Below are 18,665 nucleotides of genomic sequence, written 5' to 3'. Positions count from 1 at the left end.
ATGACAGTTGGGACAAGGGTGACACAGAAAAAGGTGGAAAAATTACAACAAAGGAACTAAATCGTTAGAAGCTTCAGATGAGGAGTTGTTTTCAGAACTAATTTCGACAGTATTAGAGAACGTTAGAAACATGCCAGTAGAACTGCAAGAACTACAGACAGTTCTGATTTCTACGCAAAACAAAATTAACAATCAGTTTGAATAACTTGATGACAAGAGTTTTACAAAAAAGCCAAAATATAAGACTGAAATGGAACTACAAGAACTAACTCATTTTTTTTGGGTACTACAACATTTAGGCAATTCTAGTTGTCACGAAAGTACTTTGAGAATCAGTTTCAGTCAATGCAACTTTATAGAGACGTAAAAACTTGTAAGAGTAAAATGAGCTGCACGAACTAACTCATTTTTCAATTGATTAAAAGCACATTCTCAAGTGTTAAGTTTAGATAACTTAGAAGAAGCATTTTATAATTAATTTGAATGTGGCAGTTGCGACAACAGATTCACAGACGCGTTGTAAAATTGCGAAATTAAATGGAACTGCAAGAACTAACTCATTTTTTCTAGGAACTAACTCAGTTTTTCTCAGCCTGCTGGTTACATAACTCTTACAATTTTGTAGCTGACGAGGACAAAAATTATGAGAAGTGGAACTACAAACTTGATAATTTTCTCAATTCAGAACTACAAAAATTCTCTTAAATTGTGCAGATGGATGATACGTTGAAAATTAATTAACAGAACAGTCTAATATTGTAAGATTTAAGTGAAACTACAGGAACTAAATAATGATTTTAATTTACTGCAATATTTTCTAAAGTTATGGTTTAAATAATTTTCTAAAAATAGCTAAGACAGTTATCTAAGGAACCTGCCTAGAAAATATTTCCGTTGTCCTTATCCCATTTTTAAAATTTTTTAAAACATTATAATTAAGCAATAGATAATATAACTAGAATGGTTTTCAAGTTTGTGTTTCTAAACTTTCGTATTTTACGTAATATGAGTATTACACTTCATTCTCAAAAAAAGTTACAACACAAATAGTAGTTGTCAGATTATTTTTCTCTCTATTTATACTACAGCGAGACCGAAATAAAAATACAAACACAATCTTTAGTTCTTCGTAGTTTTGTAAAATTTTCAAATAAAAACAATTTTTCACTGATACTTAAAAAAAATTACTAAAGAGTGGCCCAGATATTAAAAGCAAATTTATCAGATAAATAAAGCATTATCATGTCAGTGTTTACTAATTTTGTGGCATAAAATGTTGATAATTATTGTTAATAATTTATTAGCTCGTGTTTATCAAGCTCAGCTGTGTATTTTGAGAGTAATTAATAAAATAAATAAAATCTGTTACGCCGCCAAATTGTTTGGTACAACTTCCAAAAAAAAATCAACTTGGACCATTCACAAACGTCTCAATTACAACTTCTTCCTAGCGTTTAATCAAAATAACCGCAGCAACCCAACGAATATAAATGTTTTGCATCGGGTCGAATTTTTATTACTTTGCGACAAATTTAAACAAATTAAACGGTAATAAACCGGACCAAAAATCAACAAATTTAGCAGCGGGAGTCAAAGTTCACCATAAATATTGTTGTATCAGTTGTTTATACAATTATTGTTGTGAACTGGTGACCCGGCGCGATACGAAGTGTGATGCTCCAAACACGCGAAAAAAACCACGCGGAGTTTTCCGTCGGAAAAGTGTTTCCGAATTGGAGTTTTTCAAAATCATGTGTACCTAAATTTGGCATCAAGTGTGGCGGCGTAAGTCATCCGAGAGTCAGGATTTAATTAAAAGTGGCGGCGACCGTGTGGACGTCGAAGAGTTTCAATAAGATTACATGTTCGTACATACCAATGAGGAGGTCTTCACCGGATCGAAGCAACAATGGAAACTATTTAGTTCGGCCACTTACCGTCCGTTGTAGAAGAGTCGCTAGTATCCAAGGGCATCTTGTTTATTCATATGTTTAATGACTAATCATATAGAGGAAAGCACCTGTGTCCACCAATCAGCTTCAATGTTAAGGAAGTGAGGCGGTGCCACAGGGCCTTGACAAATATAGGGGCCGTGCAGCTTTGACAGTTGCTTGACAGGAACTAAGTGTTAGAGGTGGAGCGATACAAGATCGGCCCAAATCAGAATGGCCCCCTAAAAGGCGGCAATTTTAAAAATCCCACCGCTTTCGATTACGAATTAGCGGATTAGAATTTTTCGAGTGCGCGCTGTCAGCTGTCATTTCGCGCGCTCTCGTAATTCCTCATCGGCGTTGATCGCCTCGAAACACACTTTAAAGAAGAATTAAACGATAGAAATGAAACAGCGATATATCTTAGGAAAATATCGAGGTTAACTTCGCCAATTCGTACGATATGGAGAAAGAACACCGACGTGGAGTATCAGAGGGAGAGAGAGCCCGAACGGCGTTATTGATTTATGTGCAGCCACCCCAGCATTTTCCATAAAGCTGTTTGCGGTCTTGACTACCACTCCTGAAATATATGGCCAAATAAGTGTTTAGTATGAAGATCTCGAGATCACTTTTCACTGAACTCTTTATCGACTGACTGCCAATTACCGCATCGTCCTGCATCTGGAACAATAAAGGGGATCACCCGGAGTTTGCATGAGCACCTTGTAAACACCGGAAAAGGACGAGAGCCATCTTAAATCATCATTTCGACGATGCATCATCGGGGGCGGCCGAGACAAACGCGCATCGCGTGTGCCCGGAATGATTTAGCTCCCGGAGACCACTTGTTATTGGCAAAGATGCGATTGAAGTGGCGCGCGACTGATTGATTGATTGATTGATCGATCGATCGATCGATCGACTACTCATGCACATGCACATGCGTTGCCCAGATGGAAGGAACAGTTTTTAAAAGTGTAGAGGCGGGGCCGATGCGGGGCCATGTTATATTGGGAGGTCCAGACAAAAGCTTATTAAATTTACAATAATATTTTATTTATACATATATTAATTATATGTACGATGTATATATAAGTTGAAATCCACAAGACAGAAATCCAAGTAGTAAAGTATTATACTTAAAGTCGTTTAAGGTCAAATAAGAATTTATATAGGATGGTTAAAATAATAATAATTTATGTTACAGCGTCTCTTTTGTTCATTTACAAAATTAAATGTAATTTGTCCGAAATTAAGTGTCGGCCAAACTTAGTACTTCTAATCTAAAATATTACACCACAGCACAAAGAACTATACTCTAATTTATCCATATAGGTACAAATATACAGCATGCCACTGCAAATCCTAATTTATGGTATAAATAGGCGTATAGAAACGGTTAACCAACTTAAATAGGGGCTCTGGGGTCAATAAATAATTTGGAACCTATTTAATTTGCCTAACCCTCACATAGGTCTGACTTTTATAATAAAATAATTAGTTACGTATACTCGATTTGTAGCAGCGTTACGTATTTCGTTACTATTATCACTAGCAACCCCGAGAGCATGTCTCCGATTGCGTCTCCATGGTATATAAAATATCTCTCTTCATCAATTATTTTGAAAGAAAAAAACGTAATGAATCGACTGACTCTTGGTAGTCCGAATGTGAAACGTTTTGCAAAACCTTAACAGTAAAGTGTAATTAATTACGTATCTGAGTATTGTTAACGTCCTACATGGATAACGTTACTCTACCTTTGGCATGAAAGTGCGTAATTTAATAGTATCGTATATTTCATATCCTTTTTGTTGACCGGATTTATTTACATGATTTTTATAAGTTATTAGTATTTGAACCAAATATACACTCATTCGAATATCTACACTTTAAGTAAACAATAATAGTTGTTGTTGTTGTAGTTGGCGCCGCACTGGAGTCTGCGCACATTTCCAGAAGAAAACCAAAGAAAAACAGAAAACGTCTCAGTCACTGACCTTCGTTCGTCCGAAAATCTGTAGTGGGACGGCCGACCACTTGTTTTAATGAGAACGAGAAAACCGAAAAATTTCTGACGTCACTGGGGCAGTCCTTCTGCATCACTGGATTGCACGTAGCACTGGCCTCTATATAACAAGTCGTGTGGAGAGTCCAAATATAATCCGCGCAAAGACTATCCATACTATACAATATATAAATAAATAAACTATAAAATCGATGAGGAGATTCGCGATCATCGGAACTAAATTATCGACTTATGCACAGAGACTTGGAGGTCGTTGTGGTTGTGTTGGGAATTTGGAGAGTTCCTGCCGAAAGGGCGCACCTTCTCGTCAAAAAGAAAATGCAATGACTACAATGTGTAATTAGGTACATGGTTTAGAGTGACGGGGCGGTTCACTGGGGGGAGCCCTGGGGGCTGATGTCGTCTCCGCCGCCCTCCGAGCCGCCTTCGCCCTTGGTCTTGTTCTCCTTTTTCCATTTCATGCGCCGGTTCTGGAACCAGATCTTGATCTGTCGTTCGGTGAGACAAAGTGCGTGGGCGATCTCGATGCGTCGCCGTCTCGTCAAGTAGCGGTTGAAGTGGAACTCCTTCTCCAGCTCCAGGGTCTGGTACCGGGTGTACGTCTGCCGCCCCCGCTTCCTTTCTGCAAATAACCAACTGTCAGATATACGGAAAAAAAATATTTCTACCAGCAACGGCATGGTTCAATCGTCATTCTTATGTTCCAGGATCTCTTATCCTTTTTCTACTTTATTTGTCGCTCTTCATAACGCACACATTTTTTGGAACATATGGAATTACAATTGACCTTGTTATATCCGATTATCAACATCCGCCAAAAAAATTCCAAATGAATACATCTCAAAAAAGCAACAATTAAATTCCTTGATCGCTTTAAGTGTGCCTGGGGGCGCTCATAAAGTGAACAAAATAACAGAATAAAGCATTTTGAAAATACATTTTTGACTATTTTTTCTGGACTCAAATATTTCGAAAAAATTAAATTTTGAATCCTGGTTTTGGATAAGCAGATGTAGACACCGATTTGAGATATTATGGCAGCCATTTTAAAAAAGAATCTATATTAATAACATAATTACATAAAAAATGTTTCGGGAAAAATACATTTACAGTTTTTCGTAGCTACTGTTTTGAGAATTTCTTGATAGGCATTTTCGAAACCCCATTCCGATGCATTTTTCTCGAAACTATTTTTTTCTGGTAGACAAAATATCTCGAAATCTATTTAATCGATCTTAATGAAATTAATAGCACATATTCTTTATAATATTATCTAGAACGTATCATAAGATTTTTTTTATTGTACACCACGTTCATTTTTTATTAATTTTTAAAACACAACATTTTGGTAAAAATCAGAGTTTTTTCAAATACTCGTAGCTGTCATTTCTACAAAAAAAAATATTTTTTTCCTTTAGGCTACAATTTAGCCGTTACCCTTCTTTACAAGAAAAAAATTGTTTTCAATTTTTCGGACGATGTCTGGCACAGAAAAAAATTCCACCATCGGCAAGGATTTTTAAAATAGGGTCCTACTGACTCCGATCACTGCCATTTTTTTTGTAGTTTTTTTAAAATTTGTTCATAAAACTATAATGTATGTATTTGCGAAAATTAAAATTATTTTATATTTAATAGTCGCGTCAAAAAAAAAAATGTATACTAATTTTTCCGTAGAGCAAGGTAACCCCTTAAGAAAAAATTATTGGAAGGAAACGATTTGTCAAATTTATCGACAAGAACATCCCTTTAAGACCAGATGTAAATCATTCCTGTCCCACATCAGAAAATGCGAAGAAAAAATTATTTTATTAAAGAAAGTGTTGTCAATTGGCGATTCGGACAGTTATTATTATCTTATTTATTGCCACTTGCAGATACATTTAATTTGTCGTTGCGCAATGAAACTAGAAATTGTTTAGTTCTTTTTCTCTCGTCTCACTAATTGACAACCTGGTTCAGAGACGTTTTTACCAAAAATAATTATGAAATATAATTCAATCTGTCATTTTATGAAAGCTCAGTTCACATCAACTATATATATTAGAGATGAAGTTTTCTGCACTGTCAAAAGGATAAAACGAACAACAAAAATTCAAAGAAATCTAAATTTATTTCAGAGAAATGAATGTAGTCGGTGTATTTTTATCTGGCGCAGGATCATTAAAATTAGATACTTTCAAGTTCCAAGATTAGCATTAACGAAGAATGTTGTAATTCTTTTATTTAAATCTTGTCGGGTTGATCAATTCAGTGTAGGATTAGAATTAAAACTGACGTTTCTCATCGAACATTCAAAGCAAATTAAAGACTGTATAAGTGAGAATTATTTTTATTTTACCCATTTTACGTGACATCTTTTTCAGGTTGGAGCGCCTCAAGAACATTTTCTTAAACAAAAATTAGAAAAAAAAGTTATAGTAGGAAAGGTCTTGGATTTTCTCATGGGCTATGAGTCATATCTGCGCAAATATCGGTCTCAACTAGGCGCCAGAAACCGGAAAACATCGTCAGTCGACGTTTTTAGTTTTCATTTACAGATTTTTCACTGGTTTATCGCTCCGCCTTCGCGCAGATATTTCCAAGGTCACAGCCCATGAGTGAATCCAACACATCTACCTTATTCTAATCCTGAAACATTAAAATAAAATAATTTAAAGAAGTCGAGTACAACTGATTAAAATTGATTTGATTAAAATTGATTTTGATTAAAACATTCTTTAGAACACGACAACTTAAAAAATAATTACATTGAACTAGTTTCAAGTAAGAATCTACATAATGCATTAGAAGGAATATTTTTTTAACATAAATTTTTATCTATTGAAAAATTTCTGCGCAATAGTCTGATCCGATGAGATAAAAAAAATTTTTTTTAAATTTATTCGAGTAAAACTTTTTCAATTAAATTTAACTTGATGAAAGTGAAAACAACTAGGGTGAAGCAGTCTTCAACAACATTGTTAATCACATTAGAGAAATTTCTGTCGTAATCTGCTTACTCGTGATTTGATTTTAAATTAATTTAGGGAATTTTAGAATATTGTGATTAAATCTGTTAAGTGAAACATTTTGAATGATTTTTAATGATTTATTATAGCTTCAGGCAAACATTTTTCAGGGGACTGAGCATTAAGAAATAATGTGAACGGAGCTTTAAGTGAACTCATTTTTTTTATGCAAATAAACTAGAGCAGATGATTCTGTTGCAGTAAAAAAGCTCAGTAGTGACATTATCATTTGTAATGTTTTCCTAGTTTCCTGATTAAAACATTCTTCGAACAATTTTGCAAATCAAAGCTTTGCAGTTGGCTGATTATACAAAAACTGCATTAGCAGGAATCTTCACGATTTAATTGTTAGTAAGAACAGTAAAACAAAAAAGTTATGGTTTACATGAAAATAAAATAACATAAAATAACATAGTCACATGTTTTTTTATATGACGTAAATAAATACTGTCTGGAATTTATTATATTATTTATATTAAAATATTATCATGCAAAGAATCTGAAACAATTTTTATTCTAGGGAATGAAATTCAATAACATAATTATTAATAACAATATTGGAAAAATTAAGGCAAAAAATTGTACTGCCTAATCTGTTCTAATTCTGAAACATGAAAATAAAATAATTCAAACAAATTTGAACAAATTATGAATGAAATAAAGTGTAGATATTTATATTGATCAAAATATTTTGGCGAATCTCATCGATTAAGAAATAATTTATACGTTAATTAATTTTATTACAATTATGTTGTTAGCCAACACTTACATTATACGTTTTGTTAATCCAATTTTTTAAATTAAATTCCTTGTAAAAAGCACTCGTGCAGAAAACTAGCAAATAAATCAACAAAGCACTTTATTTGATAAATCTAAAATATTCTTGACGGAATTATCTGGACGTGATGAGTGGTAAAAGTATTAAAAAAAACGTAATTATGTCCAAGCTGTTCTAATTCTAAACCATGAAATTGAAAATGAAACGATTTAAAAACATAATCAGATCAAATTCACTTAACTCAAACAAGTTTAGCTGTTCGCGAATTTATTACTATTTATTTTAACACGATGAAAATACGATTTTTCACTTGACACAGCTTTCAAAAAAAACTTAAAAATGGCGACGAAATATTTTCACAATGCACTGCCAACTGCCGACCACCACAACAATCATTCTTGTTGTTGCATAACCTCCCAAAAAAAAAAAAAATCACGACAAAAACGCATCAGATTTTTGTTTCCAAAGAATCACGTTTTCGTTCCAGATTTCGCATCGCCGTCAAACGTTCTGAATTCCTGCTCTCGCAATTAATTGAGAAGCATCGAAGCATTGCTCTGACAATTTAGCCGTCTTCGTCTGGCAGAATAGTTGGCAATAGCAAAGATTCCGCAATAATCGAGTATGTTAATTTGCGCGCAATTTATCGCACTCGCGACTGTCCACCATGTTGCGGAGAAAAAGCAGGAGAGGAAGTCAAGGATGATTTGGTGTGAGCAGCGAATTCCCCATCCCGGAATCTTATTCCCGCGCGATTCGTCATAATCAATCGCTTTGACAAGAATCTTATTATAGCGGAGCGAATCGTAATTATTGTGCGGAGTGTATTTTGAAATTTCGCAAGAGCGCGCCGAGTCCTGAAAGATGGAAATGATTTATGCATCATTTATAAACTCATTATCTGAGATGCAGGCTGAACCGCCTAGAGCCAGGTTTGATTGGCGTCACAAGGCCGGCTCAGCCTCCCTTCAAACCAACGTATATAATTATTTTCTTGGTACGATTTTTGTTGTTCGGTTGGGACTCCTCCAGGTAATAATTTTTATAATGGAACCGACCAAATTCGACGTTTCCACAGTCACAGCGGAATCCGCTTGATCACCGTCATTTTCGAGGTTTTTTCCGAGAAACTGGCACCTCGCAGGACCTGCGACTTCCTCCTCGCGGCGCAGGATAAATCACCGATCGGCGCGTAATGCTAGGTTGGTGTTTTTGCGATGAATAATTAGTGAGCAATGCAAATACCACGCTCTGCAGTCCGGAAGCATCGTAAATCAAAATCTGGAAGAAAATGAAAAATCTCGCCGCGGTTGCTGCTCCGGTGGGCCCGGACGATCGCTTCCCGGACCGGTTTTTGCGAAAAATTCCCCGCCAAAAAGCGCCTCTTTTTCGGCGCATCGGTTATTACGATCGCAAAGCAATTATGCCTGGAGGAACGCGGGGACACGTTCCACCATCAATAAGTGTAATTACCAATTTAAGTTCCAGTGTCACCGAGTCTGGAGAAAAAGGTGGACGGAATTCGGCGGCGCAATTAGCGTCACATTAACGATGCTGAAAAAGGTGAGTGCGACGGGGGCGGCTCGGGAGCATTAATAAGGCGAGGGACGTGTTTCTTTTAAAATTCCCCCGAATCCCGGAGGTTTTTCAGTTATCTAATTAACGATATTAGATTCGGATGCAGCGCAGTCGTGATGAACGCTACGCTACCCCGAACAAGACATGTAATTATTTTAACCCGACTGTTCTGAGTTTGATTTATTTCAACACAGACGTGAACTCTGATTAGTTCGATGCTTCTTTAATTAACGAAGCTTTTTATTCTTGTGAATACTTCAGCCGGGCCGGCGATTTGTCAGACGTCCACCTGCGATCTGCACACAACGAGAAAATGTCGGCCGAAAAAAATCTTCACGGCCAAAGAAATACCAACATTTCTCGATGAGTTATTAATTAAAAACGATCTCATTTCTGATTTTAGATTGGTGGAAGGGAGGCTTCACACGGAATCCTTCCAGTTTCATCAAAAAATAATAAACTACCGCACGCAGGTGATTTTTCCACAAATGCACCAGGCACTGGAATGGCTCAGTGATGTGTTCTGAAAAGGTACCATCAGATCCAGACGCAAAACACTCTAGAACTGAGACAGAAAGATTCACCCTTGCTTCGAAAATGTGCACAAGTAGAGGTGTTGGATTTTCTCATGGACTGTGACCTTGAAACTATCTGCGCGAAGGCAGAGCGATAAGCCGGTGAAAAATCTGCAATCACATGGCCCATGAGAAAATCCAATCCACCTCAGCAGAAAAAGCAATGATGGGAGCAGATTTTTTTGGATACCAGCTTTTGATCGACTTTCTACTTGTCAGAAAAAAATAAAAATATACTCAAAACGCCGGTTTGTTTTTTTGACGGTTACAAAGCTCATTTACACCATTTTTGGGCTTCGGAAAAATTAAGCACCATTGTTACAGCGTTTTAAATGTGAGTTTCTAAAACCATTATCATTGTACAACGATGTAACCGCTTCTAGTATATGTGTGTAGAAGTCGTCACCACAAATGAGTAACAAGATCGGCCCGAGGATAGAACCTTGCGGTACACCGTTATTTACAAGCACCTTTTGTGATAGTTGCGACATGACAGCTTGATAATGTACGAATGTGACAGTTCAATAAAGTCAATTGTTTTAAAAAGTGTACCAACGTAAAAACAATCAAGGTATCTGTCAATTTGTCTGTGTGTTCCAGAGTGTGATGTTCCAATGGAAATGTTTTAAAATTTCTTTTTTTTTTTACTTCAGGAGTAGGTCAAAGATTATTACATTGGCCAAAGAAATTTAGATCTATTGACGGTGTAAAATTTATTAAACATAATGTCTGAATCCAAATTAAATTATTAACAAGTGAAAAAATCGATCCGAGAGCTTTGGTTGTTAAGAGACCAATCAGAAGCGGGATCGACAGTCTTAAGAGTAATTATGGCACCTGAAGGAGCGGAGATAAATTCAGTTTTTTTTTATGTTGATCTAAAAGCCCGAAACCGAGATAAATCGTATCCGAATGTAAAAAAATGTGATTTTAGCGTCAAAGCGGGCCCCTCATTATGTGAAGGGAGCCCTTATGGCGACTTTCCGTTAAAAATCCGCCATTGCGTGCACGCCAGCGTGTTTCTCTTATAATTAAAGGAGCCGTCCGTTCGCATGAATGATGTCGCCGTCTGCGACCCCCGACCGCCAGACTGTGACTTACCCGACCCGAGCGTCCACCCATCGCGCCCATTCTCAGCGTTCCGACGTTACGTCAGACCCATATCAACTACCCATGACTGGCCGTCAAAAAACCGAGCCGCGGTTAGAGCGCGTCATCGCCCCACCGAACCCAACGCGCCCCTTCACAGTCTAATCCCCCGCCGAATTCCATCCCTATAGACCACCGACTGAACACGAATAAATGAATTCCAAAATGGAAAATACGAGAGCGCTTCTATTATGCCGTAGATTATGCAATTGTATGTCGACGCACAATAAAAACGCATCATTCTTTGTCGCCTCTCATTGTGGGGGTGTGATATCTCTGTTAGCCCGTTATAAATGAAATGCAAAATGAAATACTACAGACTTTCCTCACAAAAAATACGTCGACGGACGGAACAAAGAGGGTCATTAATTAACTCGCGGATTTAGAAAAGTTACACAGCAAACAGAAAAAACGCTAAACCGAACCAACCCCTCAAGAAATTGGCACATCCGAGCAACTCCGATCGCTGAGAAGCCGACGGAAGCTCTAATTTAAGCACAATTAAGCACAAAAAAAAATTAAAGTTGCAGTGTTTTACGGCGAAATTAATTAAATTAATTATTATTATTATTATTGTCGGGAGCAAAGCTCATTATGGTGCGATTAAGCTCGCCATTTTCTTTTCTAATTATAATGTGCGAGTGCGAAAAACGATTAGTTGGAGATAAAAATAGATAATGTAAGATGTTTATTTAGGTTTGTGGCGGCGATAAATGAGCAATTAGAGAATTGGTTTGTTGGTGAACAAAACGCGAACAAATACGTGTCGTGAATAGTGTCGGTCAAACTGGTGCGATTTTTATTCGCGGCAATAGTGTATGAAAAATAGTCCGATCATAAAGAAGCACTTGGTCATAACGAGTGAGTGTTTACAGTTCGTAAACACGTATTTTACGACATGTTAGATGGCGTCATAAATTTTCGTGAACACGCCTGGAACAAATTAAGAGATAATAAAATAAACAATTCAGAACGTTATAGCCGCATAACCTAATAATAATTACCCTATGAAAAGGGTTAAATAATTTACAGCACTATCAAATCTCATCCCGTCACAATTTATCACCAGAATGCTTATTTAATAGTGTCGACGGGGCGCGGATCTGCACGAACCCGGCCCGAACACATCCTTGCTTCATAAATTGCACTCAACAAGTAGCCTATATACCGTAGCGGTTATATTGTTATTACCGTGCTTATGGTTGCCAACAGATGTAAATTCCATCTCTATTAGTTTAATCGCCGGTTTACATCCGACAACCCCACGCGAACGCGTCTTGTCGATTATCGACGGGATGGTACGTCACAAGTCAATGCGCGACGTACGTTCGACGTGACACGGCCGACAGGTGCTGATCATTACTACCGGATTATCTGGGGCGTACTGTACACAATTATGTCTGTGTGTGCGAGGCGGACGATGTTTCAAATGTCGCTGTTCATATTTTATGTGTCAAATGGATGAAAAACAATGACAGATGGGGATTTTCTAATTTTTTGTGGCCGGGTTACCGAGCTCAAAATTAATCTTGAGGAGTTTAACCCTTGACCTTACAAGACAGTCTGGGAACTGAACAATTCTGATCCAAATGTCGGCTTCGCCAGATTGTTCGCGTCACGCTGTATTATATCGCTACATAGTTTCGTTCAAATGTGAAAAAAAAAAATTTCATTTTTAGACGTATAAAAAATGTTAACCAATATACAGCCCGTTAAATTTTCAAAAAAAAAAATTTTTTCTTTATTTCATTCCATTTTTACTTCTTCGAAACAGCGCTGGATGAATAGACAGAAGAAATTTGTCACTGCACATGATCTTAAAAAAATAATCACGTCAAATACCTCACGTGCGAATAAATTACTTACTCATGCAAAATTTATTAGATATGTATTTCGCTTGGACATGAGTTTTTCACAGTTATCACATTTTTACTACAACTCGGTCTGTTGAATTGTTTAAATCACAAATTAAATAATTTCACTTGCATTTCTCCATTTCTTCGTGAAATAATCACGCCGAATATCTCATGTACTTACAGTTAAAATTTTGCCGTTTTCTAAAATTATCTAGTTTCAATTTTATCAGTACTAAATGAGTAATAAAGATGAATTTGTCCCAACGGATGATCCTAAAATATAATCACGCCAAATACCTCATGTGTCACTAAAATACATATATACTTTTTTAAATGTTTCGCTTTCACAGTTATGAATTATGACATTAGCAAAACTTGGTCTATTGAAATTTTTTAGGATATTCTGTCATGGCAAAAAAATTCAAAGAATTTCGCTTGGAATTTCTTCAAGGTTGGTCAAGAAATAATACCTCAAGTATTGTTAAAATGCTTTCTATTTATTTTCCTTGAAATTGTGAATTTTGCACAATTATCACATTTTTAAATGATCTATTGAAATTTTTAATATTTCTTCAATGGCTAAAAAATTAAATAATCGTTCCGAGTACCTCGTGTGCTATTAAACTGATTTAATTTTTCAGTGTTGGATGAACAAAAACAAATTGGTCCCAACAGATGAGTTTAAAAAATAATCACTCCAAATATCTCGTGTGTTACTAAAACACGTACAAAAAAATATATTTATTTCAAATTTTTCACACCATCCACTGAAAGTTTTAAAGAATTTCTGCAAAAGTGACCAAGAAATAATTATGCTGAATACCTCACGCACTGTTAAAATTCCTTTTATTTGCTTGAATACTGTGAATTGTACACAGTCATCACATTTTCAACTGATTAATGAAATTTTCAAAATTTTTGTAAAACTTGTTCCACACTAAAAAGTCAAATAATCGCGCGAATACCTCACGTGCGATTAAAACACTTTTTTGCTGTGAAACATTTTTCCCCAATTAGAGCCGCTCCTTCTTGCTATTTTAAAAATTCGCCGATTACTTTTGACGCACGAGCGATAGTCCTACTGATTATTTTCTTCGATTGCTAAATAAGTAGGAGTACAATTGTCATTTCACAGCAATTGCTGTTTTATCGGTTCGTTTTGTCGATCTACAACTGTCAGTTTTTGCCGATTTGAAACTCACTATCTTGTTAAAAGTCGAATTCGTTTCCACTGTATAATTATTTACTTGTTTAGTCTACAGTAATGTGTAATTGTTGTTGTAAGTATGACACCCCGGCTGATAAGAAGCAAAGATATCGTTACAGTGCAGTAAATTAAACCGGAATAAAAATATCTATAACTTGACAATAATACCAGACCTTTGAAATTTTGGCCTCATCTGAGACATTTACAAAATAATTTATAGTTTTTTCGCGGTGATGCAACAAGTAATATCTCATTATGTTGTAAAGTTGTGAAGTCTCGCGAGATTTTTTACAGTTATTTGAAGCCATTAAATTTCACTAGACATAACTGATGATCATACATGTTTACTTACATTTTTTGCACAAAGCCTAACATTATTTTTTCGACTTGCATTTACATAACACCGGAGTAACTTTCGAGTTGTTGGAAACGCGGAAGTGGGAATTGTACTGAGTGGGACAGGTCTTGGTGCTTGTCTTGGGCAAACAATACCGTCGTAAAATGATCCAAATTTTTGTGTAAATTGGTTCGGATCGTAAATCATAATTATTGGGCGGTTGTTGCGGTGCAAAAATGAAGAGATCTGTGCGTTGTCAGGATAATGAATGACTTTATGAACGTCGGGTGGCAGATTTAGAGCCGGGATGAGCGACAGCCCCCTGGGGTGGCGATTGAGACGTCGGGCACCTTCCCTTATGCAAAATCGCGCAAAACCCCATAAATCTCGTGCACAATGGGCATTGTGCAATTCCCGAAAACTCACCGAACTGACTCCTCATCCAGGGGTACAAAGGACTAGGTAGGGCCGAGGCGGTGTTGCCCGGGGGTTGCTGTCCCTGCGGCTGTTGCTGCTGTATGGGGGGCTGCTGGTGCGCGGGGCCTTGCTGGTGCATGTTGGCGCCTTGCTGCCCCCCGTACATCATGTGCTGCTGCTGGTGGTGTGCCGGTTGCTGGTGGTGCTGCGGGTGCTGCTCTTGCATATGATGCCCCATGTGGTTCATCGGCTGCGTCGTGTCCAGCGGGGGACTTCCCGTCGGCCCCAGCACGCCGTTCTGGGTCACCGCCACCGCCTGCAACTTACAACTAGCGTAGACCGGCGTCTGGTGTCCATTGGGGGCGGCGGGGGTGGCCATGTGCATGCTGCCGGGGCTGTCCGGCCTGTATCCCTGATTCCCGTCCATCTGCTGCTGCTGGGCGCCGTAGTAGCCGGCGGCGCGGATGTCCATCCGGTCGTAGGGGGGGAAGCGCGGGTAGGGCATGCCCTGCGGGGGTTGGCCGCCCGACGGCGGCCCGCCGTAGTGGTGCGGGGGGATGGCCTGCCGCAGGCCCACCACCGACGGGTCGCCGCCGCACGGGTTCGGCTCGGGCTGCACGCCGCCGCCGCCGCCTTGCGGCACCTGGACGGCGGCGCCGTAATGCTGGTGCTGGTGCGGGTGCTCCGCGCTCACGACACCCCCGTTCCTCATGTCCGGCATGTACGAATTGGCGAAATATGAACTCATATTATTCTAATTCTTTTTATCACACCGCAGGTCACTCGATTTTACACAGTTTACCGCACTCTATCACTAGAAAGACATTGTATCATCGCACTATCGCAATTTTCACTTAGCACTAGGTTTAAGGGCTCACTTGGTGGCTTCACGACCTCGCGGTGTAGACGGCGGCCACTGCTGTCTTCCTCATTGGACGACCAGAACGACCGTCATAGGGCCCTGCAAAACAAAACGCACTTCAGATTTTGACACGATCGAGACCATCGGGGCTCAAATGGCAAATGACTAAATATTTTGAGCAAGGACTTCAAATGACTGACACATGTAAACGGAGACGGATCATCATTTGGGCTCCACGCTTCATGTAAACACGTGTCCGCGGAATGCGACACTTGCATCTAGTTAGACTCGGTTTACCAAATATCCCAAAAACATCAACGTTCCAACAAATCCCACCCATACCAAATCCCCCGATTTCAAAAACGTCCAAAAAATATCTCTAACAAGACAAAATCGACAATCTTTGCCCGAATCAAAACTAGAATCCTCCATATTTACACAAATGCTCAATCCAACAACTTGCAAAAAGTCCAAGTAAAAGAAGAAAAAAGAAGAAAAGAAAAAGAAAAAAAATGAAAATTTCTTTGGCAGATACTTTACACGATACAATGTTATGTTCTATGACTAGTTTTTGCAGAGCTCTGTTCTCATCTTCATTGCGTAAATAGAACCAATCATCTTCCTTTCTGCCAAGAAAATCCAAAAAACTTTTGTGTCGAACACTATTTTGGAAGATTTCGAAATGATCTTCCACTTGAGAAAAAAAAAAGAAAACCTTTTAATAAAGCAGAAGAATCATTTAACAACAATACTAGTGAGCAAAATGGTGAAGACCTATTATTAGAAGACATCGATGATGATGATTGATGATGAAATTGAAGCAATTTGTTGACAATAGTCAAAATCTTGACTTGGTGATAGAAAAGTTCTGAAGAGTCAGTTCTTCATGACAAAAGTGTTTCAAAAGAAATACATATACCATAGATGAGTCGTTCTATAGATCTTCCATAATATAGAAGGGACACAATCTACTAGAACGACACTTCTAAAAGTTGTCAACAGAAAAAAATTGTTCAAACTTGTTAGATTGGAGAACAGAAAAAATCTAGAAGTCTTCGTTGTCAACTTTACTGGAGGGACAATTTTGGATAAGCTTTGGTCGTTTCCTGAAGAACTCGTTCATATTGAGCATTTTTCTCGGTAGCATTCCATAAAAATGTCTTGGCTAATCTGTCGACACCATTTTTGCCTCGGCAACCTGCTTCGGCTGTGACCTCTGACCCAACGGCCATAACTCGTGGCGAGTCTTCCTCGTCGCGAACAAAACATCGAAGTTGTCCACTTCAACCGAATTCATCAAGAGTGAGGTCGTTGGGAAACCAGAAAGAAGTCCACATACGTGACATGTCAACAACACGTGTTTGAAGTACACCCCGAAGAGTTAACTAGGTGTAGATGTTTCGGTAAGTTTAATGCGGTCGTGTCAAAGGCCAAGTCGTAGTCGCTCTATAAACCGGCTCAAATCTAAACGAGATCTGGATATTTTCCATTCTAAGAAGTCGTAACGGATGAGAAAACCGACGGATAACAACCGAAAAAAGCATTGTCGTTAGGAACGAGTTGAGTAATGGCCGAGTCGAAAATATCTGAGGTGATTAGAGAGAAGGGGGGAAATGTCTTGTAGTGTTAATTTCATTGCATGCAGATCGCGTGATTTAGTTTTGTAGAAAAATTGATGTAATCGGGTCAAGAGAGAATGATTCGGGATTGGGGGATCTATTTTGGTGGTGTTTATGAAAAGGTGGAGGGTTTAATAGGAAAACTAATTGCCTCCACCCACAGAATGAAGGTCTCGTCTCCGACATACGATTTGTCAAGTTGAAAGGTTCCGCACACATGCAATTCGTTAACCGCAGCCAGCCAACGTGACGCCGCCATCAAGCTTTGCTTTTTGCGAAAGCAACATTTTTTAGCACAGACATGTTTTGATGTACTCCCTGGCTTTGTTTTTTAATGTCACAGATTTATGAGTCGGTCTGAGAGAGAAAATGCTTGGTAAGTGGATGTGCAAATGAGATTTCAACCACGCTGCCGTCGTTGGTGTCCCACCCCCGGCGTCCCAATAAAGACTACAAAGTCCCACTGTCACCACTCGGTGCATCGGCGGCGAGATGGGGTGAGTCGAACGTAATTGGGCAAATGTTTAAATGAGATTTGCATGTAAATGGTGGCGGCGGCCCGCCAGGACCCAACTTTTAATTTAATCAAAGAAGTTGACACTCTGGGGTGTTTTCGGGTGGAACGGTTATGTGGGGCGGCGTTAATGCACGAGGTGCGAACGTGTCGGAGGTTGGCGCGCGTGAAAAATCGAAATTGGCGCCGATCGTGCGCCTCTCTCGGCGGACAGCCCAAGTTTTTTGCGGCGGGAATCGAGCCGGTAATACAGCGAGCGCGAGCGAACAGGAAATTTTAATTTGGCTAAGAATGATCGGTGGTGGTGCATTTTGGAAGGGGGGTTGTGGACGGGATGATCCGACGGACACGCTATGCACCTATCCGACTGGTTGATAGTGTCGGTGATTTAGTGCTTTGCATATCGAGGGACTATCGAAAAGGCAATTGAAATGGAGCGGCGTAATCGCACATGATGAAAACAATTCATCAATGCTGGCGGAATCGATAGGATTCGTGCTGTAACTCGGTGAAAATGCAGGGGAAAGCTCGACAAAGGACAAAGCAAGCTCCCTCACCGACTCTGCACCAGGAATTTTAATCGAGCTAAAACAATCTGCGACCGGAACCAGATAAATCCCATTTCGGTGCATTTCCCTCCGCTTCCGGACTCGATCGCACAGATTAGGGAACTATCCAGATATTGGCGGAAAGTTTCCACGTGGACGCGGCTCGCGACGCGCGAAGGACACAAGTGTTGGAAAAGGAGCAAACCGACAAAATATAAAGCCGGTTCGATTAATGATGACACGGAACTATT

At 38.7% G+C, this 18,665-nt stretch overlaps 1 protein-coding gene across 9 annotated transcripts in view; it reads right to left on the bottom strand.

Moving 5' to 3' along the window:
- Positions 1 to 2,965: 2,965 nt before the first annotated feature.
- The window catches only part of LOC138135793 (homeotic protein antennapedia-like), a 139,154-nt gene continuing 123,454 nt past the window's right edge, over positions 2,966 to 18,665 (bottom strand). For all 9 annotated transcript variants that reach the window (XM_069054672.1, XM_069054669.1, XM_069054668.1 and 6 more), the window contains 2 exons: positions 14,881 to 15,832; positions 2,966 to 4,585 (listed from right to left, as the gene is read on the bottom strand). In XM_069054672.1, coding sequence (XP_068910773.1) covers positions 4,335 to 4,585; positions 14,881 to 15,619 — 990 coding nt within the window. In that variant the 5' untranslated portion in view covers positions 15,620 to 15,832 and the 3' untranslated portion in view covers positions 2,966 to 4,334. The remainder of the gene's footprint in view (positions 4,586 to 14,880; positions 15,833 to 18,665) is intronic.

The sequence above is a fragment of the Tenebrio molitor genome, chromosome 7, assembly GCF_963966145.1.
Source record: "Tenebrio molitor chromosome 7, icTenMoli1.1, whole genome shotgun sequence".
In the NCBI taxonomy this organism is placed as follows: Eukaryota; Metazoa; Arthropoda; class Insecta; order Coleoptera; family Tenebrionidae; genus Tenebrio; species Tenebrio molitor.
Note: the sequence above shows the minus strand (reverse complement) of the source record. Positions and strands in the feature narration are given on the sequence as shown.